The 13,821-nt window shown below is 42.0% G+C and overlaps 1 protein-coding gene across 1 annotated transcript in view; it reads right to left on the bottom strand.

Annotated features, from left to right (window-relative positions):
• The window catches only part of LOC126336328 (elongation factor G, mitochondrial), a 92,509-nt gene extending 86,246 nt beyond the window's left edge, over positions 1–6,263 (bottom strand). The window contains exons 1-3 of the mRNA XM_049999892.1: positions 6,003–6,263; positions 5,711–5,866; positions 4,302–4,434 (exon numbers count right to left, since the gene is read on the bottom strand). Coding sequence (XP_049855849.1) covers positions 4,302–4,434; positions 5,711–5,866; positions 6,003–6,074 — 361 coding nt within the window. The 5' untranslated portion in view covers positions 6,075–6,263. The remainder of the gene's footprint in view (positions 1–4,301; positions 4,435–5,710; positions 5,867–6,002) is intronic.
• Between the last annotated feature and the right edge of the window lie 7,558 nt (positions 6,264–13,821).

Genomic DNA, 13,821 nt, shown 5'->3' with positions numbered 1-13,821 from the left:
CCAGGGTCTTATATTCCATGATTTCCCTCTCTTTGTGTAAAATCCTGCAGTCTGGCAAGCAAGGTGAATGATTCTCTCCACACTTGACACAGATGGCAGGCGGGGCTGAAAGTACAGCCGGAAGACATATGGCCGAACTTCCAGCAATTAAAGCACAGCATCGGGGGAGGCATATATGGCTTGACGTCACAGCGGTAGACCATCACCTTAACCTTCTTGGGCAATGTGTCACTCTCTAAGGCCAAGATGAAGGCACCGGTGGCAACCTGGTTATGCCTCGGACCCCGAAGGACGTGCCAGACAAAATAAACAATTCGCCGCTCTAAACTGGCATGCAGCTCGTCATCAGACCGCAAAAGGAGGTCCCCATGGATCATATTTAGGCTGTTATGGTAACAGAAACACCCCCCCCCCCCCCCCAACTTGTCACAAGCGAGTAATGCCCATGTCTGGAGAGAGGGTACTGCTTTTATCAAAACTGAACCAGAGCGCATTTTGGACAAGACCTCCACATCCCTAATCTTGTCCTCCAAATGCTCCATAAAAAACTGAGGCTTCTTGGACATGAAAGATTCCCCATCAACTCTCGAGCATACAAGGTACTGTGGCAAATAAACTTCACTGCCATCCTTAGCCTGGCATTCCTCCCATGGTGTAGCCAGGGAGGGGAATGACTTGGAATCATATTTCTTAGCATTGTAGTTAGACTTTGCCTGCTTAGAGACTGCTGGTGGCAGATCACCAGCTTGAGATGACGTACTATGCTTCATGGCGTGTCACCAGCCCTGATGCCATCCACTCCAACCAGGTGCCCTCCCCACAGGTGCCACCCAGCCGCAGCAAAGGCCACCTGGCAGGATGGCCATTGCCAAGAGTCCAGATGCCCCAGGGTGACAGGCATCTACTCCTCAGCATACGTGGGGAGTTAACGGATCGATCTCTGTTGTCAGGGGGCTACAACCAACAGGGTACATGGTGGCCCCACCACAATGGTCTGGCTAACGTGCTGGATATGAGGTGCAAAGAAGTCCATGGTCATTGTTGGCACAAAAAGTGACACTGCATAGTGCATGGTGAAAAGAGATGGAGAATGACGGGTGGGGGGTGGGGGGGACACTGCAATGCAACAACAAGAAAGTGGGCGGAAGATCTCAATGCACAATGGACACGATGCACCATGTAAGATGCCCTTCCCCAAATTGGCTTGCTGTTCAGGAAAATTTTGAAAAAAGGAGGATAAACCCCACAGGGGACCATCACATAAAGGCCAAAATGGGTGTGACTCCTTTTAGTTGCCTCTTACAACAGGCAGGAATACCTTGGGCGTATTCTAGCCCCCGGACCTGCACGAGAGATTCATGAATGGCAAAGGAAAGGGGTTGAAATCACAGCTATATCATACGTACCCTCCACCACACACCATAAGCATTCGAAATATAGACGTAGATGTAAAATAGCATCCTGATAATCAAAATTTAACTATTATGTCCATATTGGACAGCATATTTAATTAAGGCTCTACACCAGTTACATAATTTAAGGAAGTTTGGGAAGGATAAATGAGAAAAAATTTTAAACTATAATAAATAATTCTTCATTCTCTCCTGGTGAGGTGTTGTCATATTGAACAATCTGATTTCTGCCTGTTATTTGCACCTTTCTTGCATGATACTTCAGCTGTGTGACTTGCAGCCTTCTTCAGATACTATCTGATTCCAGCCTGGAACGTGCCCGGTATTTATGCCATGTTGTGCTAGTCGCTCTGCCTATGGTCCATGTAGTGTCAGGTGCTCTGTCTGCAGTATGCACCCACCATTAGCAGCAATTGTAGTGTTTCCATCTAGTTGTGGCTGCTTCAAATGCTCTGTGTATACTTTGTGGTTATTATCCATTGCTCAATCTTGCTATATGGAGTTCTAAATGATGTCCAAGGCGTGTTAGACATTTTAGCTTCTGACTTGTCATTTATGATCTCATGTGATCTAGGACATGCTGCGTGGGACATTCCGTCTGAGGTCCATGCCCACCAGGAATGGCTGTAGGGTTGTTTACAGGCTCATAGTGTTCAAATTACTGCTCGAGACTCGACAGAACATCCTCCGGTATGCTGTCTGAGGTACCATCTAACATGCAACCTTTGCTACATGTACTGAGCTGTTTTTTTTCCCTGTCTCCACCTTTATGCCTGTATCCTCTGGGATCTTGGTGTTGCCTCCACCGCATCTTCAGAAAATCGAGCACTGGGTTCCAGGCAGAGCTCAAGTGGAAACCGGTGTCACAGTTAATGAGATACTTCATGACCTAATCCCAATAGGTTCTTTGATAACACTGTCCCAGTATCTCGATGTTTGTGTTAGAATCTTGGCAACATTATAGCTAATGGAATGACTGAGTTCCATACAACGCTCAGCAATCACTGACTTGGTTGCCTGTCCGAGCCGGGTGTGCCTTTGGTGTTCTTTGCAGCTGATGTCAATGGTCCTAGTCGTCTGGCCGATGTATGCCATACCACATTCTCATGGTATGTGGTGAAAGCCCAGTTTATGTAATCCCAGGTCACCCTTCACAATCCCTAGCAGAGCCTTAATATTGGTGGGTGGCTGTAACATGCTATTGGTGTTATGTTTGAGGAGAATTCTGCTGATTTTGGTAGATATCAGCCCAATATATGCCAAATACACAACATTCTTTGTTTCTCCTTGTACCTCTTCAGGAACCTCTGTTGGAGAGACAGGGCGCAGTGTCTTTTGAGCATCTCTGTAAGAGTATCCTTTTTTCAAATGCGCACACTACCATTTGACTCTATTGCTTATTTATTTACAGCCCAGGTTCGTCATCTTGTATGAAGTACAGTAAATAATATTTGGAGCAGGTCATATTTAATAAAAACAGATTTACTTTGGTATATGAAAGATGAACACATGTCCTTGAGTAGTAATCATTGTGAAATTTTGCTCTCGGGATGATGATTTTACATCTGACATTATTTGGCAATGGAGATAGAACACCTACAATCTGTCTTCTACAAAAATGGATACTCTTCTCAAGATGTTCAAAAGACACTGTGGCCTGTTTCCACACCAGAGGTACCTGAAGAGATACAAGAAGAAATCAAGGAGTTTGCATATTTGCTATTGTTGGGTTCACATCTGCCAAAATCAGCAGAGTTCTCCTCAAACATAACATCAAGAGTGCGTTACACCCATCCATCAAGATTAAGGCTCTACTAGGAAGTTTTAAGGATGACCTGTGTTTACAGAAATTGGGCCTTTACCACATACCATGAGAATGTGGTATGGCATACAATGGCCAGATGACTAGCAACATTGACATCAGGTGCAAAGAACACCAAAGGTACATCGGATTGAGATAGACAGACAACCATATCAGCGATTGCTGGCACTGTTTAGAACTCAGTCATTTTACGGACTCCAAAGATGCCAAGATTCTAAAACAAACATCGAGATATTAGGACAGCATTATCGAAGAATCTATTGAGATTAAGCTCTGCCTGGAACCCAGCACCCTATCTTTTGAAGACGCAACAGAGGCAAAATCAAGACCCTGCAGGACATAGGTATAAAAGGTGGAGTTAGAGAAAACAGCTCAGTACATGTAGCAAAGGATGCACATGAAATAGTACCTCAGACAAGAGACCCAATACCTGAGGACTTTCTACAGAGTCAAGAGCAGCAATATGAACACCAGCAGCCTGAAAATAATACGGCAGACCCTCCTGGTGGGCACGGACCTCAGACAGAATGCATGACATGGCATGCCACAATAACAGGATGTCCTAGATCACAAGGGGGCTTAAATGGCAACTGAAAGGCAAAATGTGTAACATGGCTTGGACATCACTCAGAAATCCATACAGCAAGACTGACAATGGACAAGAACACAAAATGTGTGCAGTGTTCAGAACAGCCATGGCTAATAGAAAACAATACAGTTGCTGCTACTGGTTGGTACATACCACAGAAAAGAGTGCCGGATACATCATAGACCACAGAGGAACACCTAGCACAACATAAGCATAAATACCAGACTCGTTGCACGCTGGAGTCAGTATCAGACAGCACCTGAAGAAGACTGCGAGTCACGCAGTTGAAATAGCATGCAAGAAAGACACGTATAACTGGCAGAAACTCAACTGTTCAACATAACAAAAAATGAATAGCCTATATAAAGATAAGTGTCCAAAGACGCTGACCATTCTAAACTACAAGTTGAAAAATACATTTTGGGACAAAAGTTCTCTATTACAATCAAATCATGAATATAAATACAAAGCTTCTTACCTGGTGTGTCAATAATATTTATGTTATATCCTTTCCAAAGTGTGTATGTAGCAGCAGATTGAATTGTGATGCCTCTCTGTCTTTCAAGTTCCATAGAGTCCATTGTGGCACCAACATTATCTTTTCCTTTTACCTGTGAAAAAATTTTGTATTCACACTCTGTGAAACTGTGCAACAAACTACGCAAATATATAGAATGAAACTTCCTGGCAGATTAAAACTGTGTGCTGGACCGAGACTCGAACTTGGGACTTTTGCCTTTCGCGGGCAAGTGCTCTACCAACTGAGCTACCCAAGCACGACTCGCGCCCAGTCCTCACAGCTTTAATTAATATTATGCAAATATATGACAAAGATCAGGTATAACAGCAATTGCAAAAGAACTGCTAGGAACCATAAAGCTACATTACAAAAGTCCACGATAGCAATTTCTGTGTAACTATCCATTTCCAAGTTCACAATATATGTCTAGTATATTGATGATTGTGACACTGACATTCTGTATTGAGTTTTTGCCAGCAGTTGTATTTGGGGACAGACTGATCTGAAATATAGTCTGAGGCCCAGGTTAGGTTGGGTAGTGATGGGTCAATTGTGAGTTTCCAGGCTCAACAAATGTCTCAAACAATAAAAAGCTATTTTCAATTTGACAGTAATGACTAACATATCTTTTTTACACAAACACACGCCACACATTTCAAAGTTACAATTACGGCCCTGGTGAAAACCTCCATTTTTACTACTGTGGTCTGATATTATTGAGGCTTTACAAACAAGAATATGCAAACCTAAATAAACCCATGCCTGTGGAAGCCACATTACTTTGATGGTTTCTGTGTTGCTAATGGTTTCTTGTTATTAGCAACAACATCCATCAGATGTTTCTTGAAGTCACGTCTCCTCCATGTTAATGATGTCATCAATCCATTGGAGCAGTATTGTTTTTTTTTATTAAAGCCAAAAATTGCTGGCAGTACCGGAAACTTGAGCTTCAGTACTCCACAAATGAAACTCTCTAATCGTTCAGTTAGGCCTGGAAATTAAAAGCGTGGCTCCATTCTAAACAATTTAACCACACTCGGATCAATGAAATAGATATACCACAGGTTTGCGCCTCACAGTCGAAATATTCACCTGCTAACTTGGTATCTAACGCTCACGAGCATCTTATGGACGAAATACTGAAGTAATATGTCGTACATAAGAAGAGAAAGCGGTGGCGGCGGCCTGGAACTGGAGGACTCAGGGACTTCCTTACCTACATGAAACGGAAGAACTTTTTTGCAAACAGGGACACAGAAAGAAGACTGTACACATGGAGAACGTCGACACAACAGTGTGGATTCCTGGGATATAGTGAGATGTTTGTAGAATCCTCTAAATGAAACTGAGGCGGCTTTCTGACATACCTCGTGCATCTCTGAGATTCGCCCAGTATAAAACAATATTCTCTCGGTAAGAGTTGTCTTCCCGGAATCAATGTGTGCTGAGATGCCAATGTTCCGTATGTGATCCAATTCTTTATGTTCAGCATATTTGGCGTATGATGAGAAAACATTTCTATCCTGTAAAAGAAAAAAGTCATCTACTAGCGTGAAAAAACTTGGGACAATAATAACAAATCAAACAGCTATAGGCAGGCATACAGGATATATGGCTACACTATATTACATTCATATTTTACTATGTTTTCTGGTTTACCTCCTTTAAATTTGAGGTTAGCTTTAAGATTTTACGTAATGATTTTCGATCAATGTACTTAAAAACTGACATGTTTCCGTCTCACTAAATATTTAATATATAAACACGGAATTAGTATTTAGGACACAAATATTCGAATTTATTACTTCACTTTGATATATAACAACATTTTTACACTATTCACAGCACCGCTAATTACAAACACATGGTGTCAAACATTATCGAAGAGGGATTGCAAAGACTTGACCACTTACAACGAATGCACCAGTACAGCATGTTGATTAATGGCACCAAACTTACATGCACCAAAGTTGTCGGTGTCAACTTCAAAGTCAGCGTCCTGGGCACAGTAAAGTAGGACTATCATCTCATATTAAATATACTGTCCAGCCAAACACGATATAGCACACAGGCATCATTCATGTCGTTAAAAGCAATATACACAATGGATAAAAATGTCGTTCATTTACTCTGCTGTGGTAAAACTGGTGAATTCCTATTTCCCTTTGAGGAAACATGCTTGTAGAGGTAAATAAATCTACTAATGTGTAACAATATATAAAAAGCAACTCTTTGAATTATCTTTTGGTACATAAGCGGCATGATTTTGAGTTGCTACTGTAGTGGAGAGTGTGAATAGTTCTGATGAGCTTGGGTAACAAATTGCTTGGATACTGGACTCTTATGTAAGATACCGTGATCTTCCGTCCTTATGGAGACAAGTAGAGGGCCATATCCACATTTTGCTTATTCAGCTATTTTATAAAAGAAATAGTAAAAGCTGTACCTGTCCTCAAACATACGATTAGTGTGAACGTAGAAGTGTTTTATTAGGAATAATTCTATTGAAGGCGTTTACCCTTATCTTCGTCTAACATTTGACCTAAATTACTCAACCAGGCATAGGGAGACTACACATTAATGCTGACTCTGCACCATGAGAAACTTGTCATTTTGCACACTGACAGATTATTGCTGTAGGTTTGTTGCGGGGCTAAGTAACTCCATTAACCAGAGCATTCAACAACAGTGTAAAACATATGTAAACCTAAGTCAGTGATTGCCCCAAAGAAAATCATTGAAATAGTTGTCACTCTCATATAGCATCACACGGCACATAACACGGCACTTCACAACTCCCCCTTACTGTCAATGATGTTTTCTGTTGAATCAGACGTGTCGTCTGGACTCTAACAAGGGGTCATACACAGGTTACTCATGGCACATAAGAGGTTGCCTCTGATGTCTGTTGCAGCTGATCTGTAATGGATATTGGAACAGCTAGCATGTTTGTCCAGGTCCATTGTGTGTGAAGGTGAGTCTTTACCAATGTATGCTGCATGGGAAGCAAGTTTAATCCTGTCAACAATGATGATTATTGGTGTACCCATCACATCATGTTTGAATGTCATGTCTTCCCTACTGATGACATCGAAGTGTGGCTGCAGTGGCTTGTGTACTGTGCCGTTCCATACAAAGACATGATGGCACCCCTGTAGCTTCTCAAAAGCGAAAGGGTGATGACTCTGCTGATACCTTGGAGCAATGGTGTGTAGTTGCAGGATCGGTGTACACAGCTTTTGTTTGAAATCTACAGTCGTCTGGCACGTTAGCAAAGAACTCGCCAGGCAGTCGGATCGGCTGGTCATAAACAAGTTCTGCAGTCACAGCTTCCAGGTCTCCTTTCAGCGACACATGATGACGCAGGAGGACGATGGATAACGTCTCTGTCCACCACTGTGAGTCGTGGCATCTAAGCAACACTTTCAGTTGGCGGTGCATGCATTGAATTAAACCATTTGCTGCTGGGTAGTAAGCTGTAGATCTAATCCATTTCATACTGAGTAGGACGGCTAGTGCTTTGAACAGAAGCTACTCAAATTATCTTCCCCGGTCTGCCGTAATTCATAGAGGCACACCAAAACAGGTGATCCATCCCCAGAAGAAAGCAGTCGCGACAGTTTTGGCGGTATTGTCGATGATTGGGAACACCTCGGGCCAGCGTGTGCAACTATCGATGGATGTAAGGCAGTAGGTGCATCCTTCTGATGGTGTGAGAGGTCCTAAGAGGTCTAGATGGACGTGTTTAAGTCGATGACCTGGAGGAAGAAACATGCTAATAGTGACCTAATGTGCCGCCTAACTTTATTTAATAAACAGGCAATAGGTTGCCGCACATATTGATTGCAATCTTTGTCTATATGTGGCCAACCAAAAGCTTGCTTCACCATATTGGTAGTGGCTCCTACTCCATGTTTCGACTTGTTATGTAAACAGGCGATTGCCTGTTGGTGAAAGTCAATAGTCACAACATAGTGGCTGCCTGTTAGTGATGATGTAATAATACAGCAGCACAGTTGACAGTGGCAATGTAATATGGCGAAGCTGTAGGCCAGATGGTTGCACTAACAAATCTTGTAACTCACTGCCTGATTGTTGAGCTGCAGCGAGAGATTCAAAATCAACTGCATCAGTGATTGCTTCGATCTGAGATAGAGTGTCAGTTCTCCGTCAACATGAACAATATTGGTGTTGAACTGTCCAATATAGTCGAGATGTCGCAGCTGGCGAGGTGACGCTTTCCCAGGATGCTGCTGGAAAACATATGTTAGTGGCTTAGTGGCTTGTGATCTGTGATGAGTGTGAACTGTTGTCCCTCCAACATGTGACGAAATTTCTTCATAGCATCATAGGTAGCATACAGCTCATGATCAAAGGTGGACCATTTCTATTGAGATGGCGATTACCTGTTACGCAAAAATGTTAAGGGCTGCCAGTGCTTTTCTATTTGCTCTTGCAGTGCAGTACTAATTGCAGTGGCAGACACGTCAACCATCAAGAAGAGAGGTGCCTAGCAGTTTCGCTTCTGCAATGGCCGTCTTTAGCTCGGTAAATGCCACCTCAACTTCGCTATTTCACTACAGTTTGTCCTTTAGCTTCGCTAAACAATGCAAGAATTTGTTCAGAAGTGCAGCTAGGAAGGCATGATTTCTGTTTTGCTCTTCCAGTGTACGACCTGCTACGACAATATCGTCCAAATAGTTTGAACAGTTTGGTGTTTGAGTAGTCAGTTGTTCCAAATACTGTTGGAAAATGGCAGGTGCTTAAGCACTGCCAAAAATCAAAATCAATTATTTAAACAAGCCTAAATGAGTGTTCACTATACACACTTGTTGAGATTCTTCATCTAGTGTATTTGAAGATATGTGTCACACAAATCAGTTTTTGAAAAGTAACGACCAGCGCCTAATCTGTCCATCACGGCCTCTGGGTGTGGCAGTGAATAAGTATCAATGAAAGTTTGTGGGTTGACTGTAGACGTAAAATCAACACATAGGCGAATGCGACCAGAAGGTTTGGGGAGCAAAACCAGTGGACTTGTCCACTGACTATCTTGTACAGGCGCAATAGCTCCACTGCCTTGCAAGTCGTTAAGTTCAGTAGACACTGTGCCCCCTAATGCAATGGGAACAGTTCTGGCCTGGCAAAATTTCGGGTGAGCATTGTCTTTCAGAGTAATATGTGTAACAAAATTATTGACTTTGCTTAAACCTTCAGAAAAAAGTTCAAGGAATTTTTTAGCAAGCTAGCTACACTTTCTTTTGCATTGAATGAAGACACTGACTACACATTGTCCTGTATTTTAAAATAAAAAAAAAATCAAATGGGTCAGGACCTAATATGTTCTCACAATCGTGTGATTTCAGCATAGTGAAAGTTACAGTCCGCTTATGCGAGCGCTACATTGAAGGCAAAATACATGGTCTGGGAAAGGGGATGTCTTGTCCATTATAAGCCGTTAGGTGCATGTAGTTTTAGACAGGTGTGGGGAGCCTAACAGTTCAGACATGAAACACAGGCACCCATGTCCAACTGAAATTTCACACATTTTTCACATAGAATCAAATGAACAAAATGTTTGTTGGATTGGCGTAGCATTTAAGGAACTGTTTGCTTTCCAGTTTTGTTAATGCCTGTTGCATATTGTGTATACACTGTATTAATTACATGGGCCTTGTGACTAGATGTACGTGAGTGGGAAGAATTTTTAAGTTTGTAACGATGCAAACATATGGATTGTACATATCCTTTCTTACCAAAAGTGTAGCACTGTGCTTGTCGGGACAGTCAGGTCTTGGCGTTTGTGCCAAAAATAGCACCACAGGCATGACTTAATTCTGTTCACCTGTGTAGAGAGCTGTTTATGGAGAGTTGTTTACTTGGGGAGGGGCGCGCAAGCTGCCGCTGCCTAATGGGTTGGTCAAGACCAATGGAGTCAACCCAACAAACTGCTGGCTGCTCAAACTTACAGGCCGACATGGCAACTGAATCATACTGATCTAGTATTATTACTATGTGCTGAAATTATGGATCAGATTGCTTCAAAATCTGTTCTCCAACCCTGACATCAGTGGCATTGTACAAAATCGTACCACACAATATTACATCTGAATATAAAGCACCACCAGCACATTTGAATTTGCATTTCCCCATCATACCCAACAAATCTGTTACCCACAAGCGACAGGTTTGTTCTGACTGTTTTTTTGCAATTAAAGAATTGGTACCTAGCTGCTACCATTTTCACTTGTTAGTCATAATAGTTAGCGAATCAACAACCTGATCATACTAAAGTTCAGGAGTGGAGTTTTTGAATGAGTCAAAACACTGCACTCTTTACTGTTGACAATAAATAAGGCAATTTCACAGTACCTGGTACGTTGTGAGCAAGTAAGTCAGCTTCAGATTGTTGCAACCACTCGAGTCTAACTACAGTTTCCCACATTTCTGATAAAGTAGTACATGAACGAAAAGTTTGTTTGACTGGTGTATCACTGAATAAACTGATCACATGCCAATTTGCGAATGCCTATTGCAGACTTTGGATATACTGCATTAATGACATGGGCCTTGTGACTAGATTTTTGTGAGTGGGCTGAATTCATATGTTTGTTCCATTGCAAATATACGGATTGTACACGTCATTTACTACCACAAGTGTAACACTGAGCTTGTCGAGAGGGGCAGTCTTGACATTTGTGCCGTCAATAACACTGAGGGCAAGACTTAATTCTGTTCACTTGTGTAGCCGCCTGTTTAGCGAACTGTTTACGCGGCGTGAAGCGTTGTTTACTTGGCGTGGCTAGTGCAAGCTGCCGCTGAGTGGGTCAGTCACAAACAAGGGACTCAACCTGACACATCATTGGCTGCTCAAATTTTTCAGCTGAAGGGCATCTGAATTGTACAGGTCTAGTATTTGCACTACCTGCTGGAATGATGAATCAGACTGTTTCAAAATCTGTTCTCTAAGTTTGACATCAGGTACATTGTGCATGATCACATCATGCATCATTAACATCTGAATATAAAGCACTGCAAGCACGTTTCTATTTCCATGTCATACCCTGCAAATCTGTTACCCACTCGCGATAAGCTTGTTCTGTTTTTTTTTTTTCAGTTTAAGAATTGATACCCAGTTGTTACCACATTCACTTGTTGGGCATAATAGTTAGCCAATCTACCACCTGTTCATTAGGCAGTTAACTCAGAGTGGTGTCAGAAAATAATTTGTTGATGAGGCGGAACACCACACTTCCTACCGCGAATAAGAAATAATGGCATTTCACAGTTCTTGGTACGTCGTGAGCAAGTATGTGTGCTTCGAATTGTTGCAACCACTCGAGCTTTTCCTCATCTTGTTCACGAAACTGGCGTTATAGCTGTAGGGGCTTGTTCCATCAGGCTGCAGCACCATGTTGAGCAACATAGATATTTGCTGCATCCGGAACTGAGTAGGGGGTGTGTCACGCCTGCTACAACGAACTGCCATTCCACTTTGCGCCACAGGCCTAAGTTCAATACTGAAGTGACTTCACCAAACATTGTTGGTGTAGAACCATTGAATGTGTAAAGGTGTCAGTCATCACAGCTGGGGAACAGCTTAGGGACAGATGGAGAGACTAACATGTCAGCATGGGTGTCTGTCAAAAAGTGAAGTCAGTTCCAGTGTTGAGTTCCACCCCTCGTCTTTGAGGAATGACGTAATGTGTGATATTTTGCTTATGTTGCAGACTGTAGTTGTGGATATTAAATGTTTTCTCTGGATTTATTCATTGTATCAAGGGCTAGTGGGGGCAGTAATATCTGTTGTACAGCGTGGAAAGAAAAGGATTTCAATGTTTCAAGGCCATTTGGATGAGTACTGTTTGAGGAAGAATTTTCCTAAAGGTTATTGCGTATTTCTAGCATTTATGAGAATCAGATTACCTTCCAGTAGGAACATGGGTGCACTCAGTGACTGTGATATGATTAATAAATTATAGGGCGCAACAATCAGTCGTTCTTTTTTGCAGGTTTTATTTGGCAAATCCAGATTTCCGCTAGTCCCTAGCCATTACCAAAAATGTGTGTGAAATCTTATGGGACTTAACTGCCAAGGTCATCAGTTCCTAAGCTTACACACTACTTAACCTAAATCATCCTAAGGACAAACACACACACGCATGCCCGAGGGAGGACTCGAACCTCCGCCAGGACCAGCCTTACAGTCTATGACTGCAGCACCCTAGACCACTCGGCTAATCCCGCGCGGCTAGCCATTATCAATGCACTATTTTCTATTCTCAGTGCATGTCAGTTTCCTGTTGTTCAGGCCTTAGTCACAGTTCTTTGAATACCTGATATTCAAAGAACTGTTACTGGCGCCTGGAGAAAAGGGAACTGACATGCACTGAGAATAGAAAATAGTGCATTGATAATGCCTAGGCACTAGCGCAAAACTGTATTTACCAAATATAACCTGCACAAAAAAATTATGAGAACAGTCATCGAGAAGTACAAGTCCCGCTTTTCAGTCAGATGAGGGTGAGTTCCATATTGTTTTTCTTGTTTTCCGCTGTTTTTTTCTGTTACAGTGGTTTGTGTGTTTGGTACTTTTTTTATTTCTGTGGATGGTAGTCTTCTGTTGTTTTAATGTTCTTTGGTACAATGGTGGGGCGAGGGGTTGGTTGTTGTGTCTTGCTGATCTGGGTTTCTGTGATTGGTCTGTGATATTATTTGCGTTTTTTATTTCAAAATTTTGGAGTCAGGTGGGGGAGAACTTATTTGTTTGGTACCATTCTTTATGCCTGGCATTTAGAGTTTCTTATTAATTTTTTGATCAATTATCTTGTTTTTTGCTCATTTTGTTACAGTTTGGTCTCCTATAATTCTATTGCTTGTTATATCCATATCTTGTTCTTTTTAAACAACTTAAGGGAAATCAGCCAGGTAACATTAACAGGTCTCTAGAAGTTGATGTACAGGGTGGTCCATTGATCGTGATCGGGCCAAATATCTCACGAGATAAGACTCAAACGAAAAAACTACAAAGAACGAAACTTGTCTAGCTTGAAGGGGGAAACCACATGGCGCTATGGTTGGTCCACTAGATTGCGCTGCCATAGGTCGAACGGTTATCAACTGCGGTTTTTAAATAGGAACCCCCGTTTATTGTTACATATTCGAGTAGTACGTAAAGAAATATGAATGTTTTGGTTGGACCACTTCTTTCGCTTTGTGACAGATGGCGCTGTAATAGTCACAAACATATGGCTCACAATTTTAGACGAACAGTTGGTAACAGGAAGGTTTTTTAAATTAAAATACAGAACGTAGGTATGTTTGTACATTTTATTTCGGTGGTTCCAATTCTGATACATGCACCTTTGTGAGAACGCATGCTGTTACAGCGTAATTACCTGTAAATACCAGATTAATGCAATAAATGCTCAAAATGATGCCCGTCAACCTCAATTCAATTGGCAATACGTGTAACGAC

This window comes from Schistocerca gregaria, chromosome 2 (genome assembly GCF_023897955.1).
Source record: "Schistocerca gregaria isolate iqSchGreg1 chromosome 2, iqSchGreg1.2, whole genome shotgun sequence".
NCBI lineage: Eukaryota > Metazoa > Arthropoda > Insecta > Orthoptera > Acrididae > Schistocerca > Schistocerca gregaria.
Note: the sequence above shows the minus strand (reverse complement) of the source record. Positions and strands in the feature narration are given on the sequence as shown.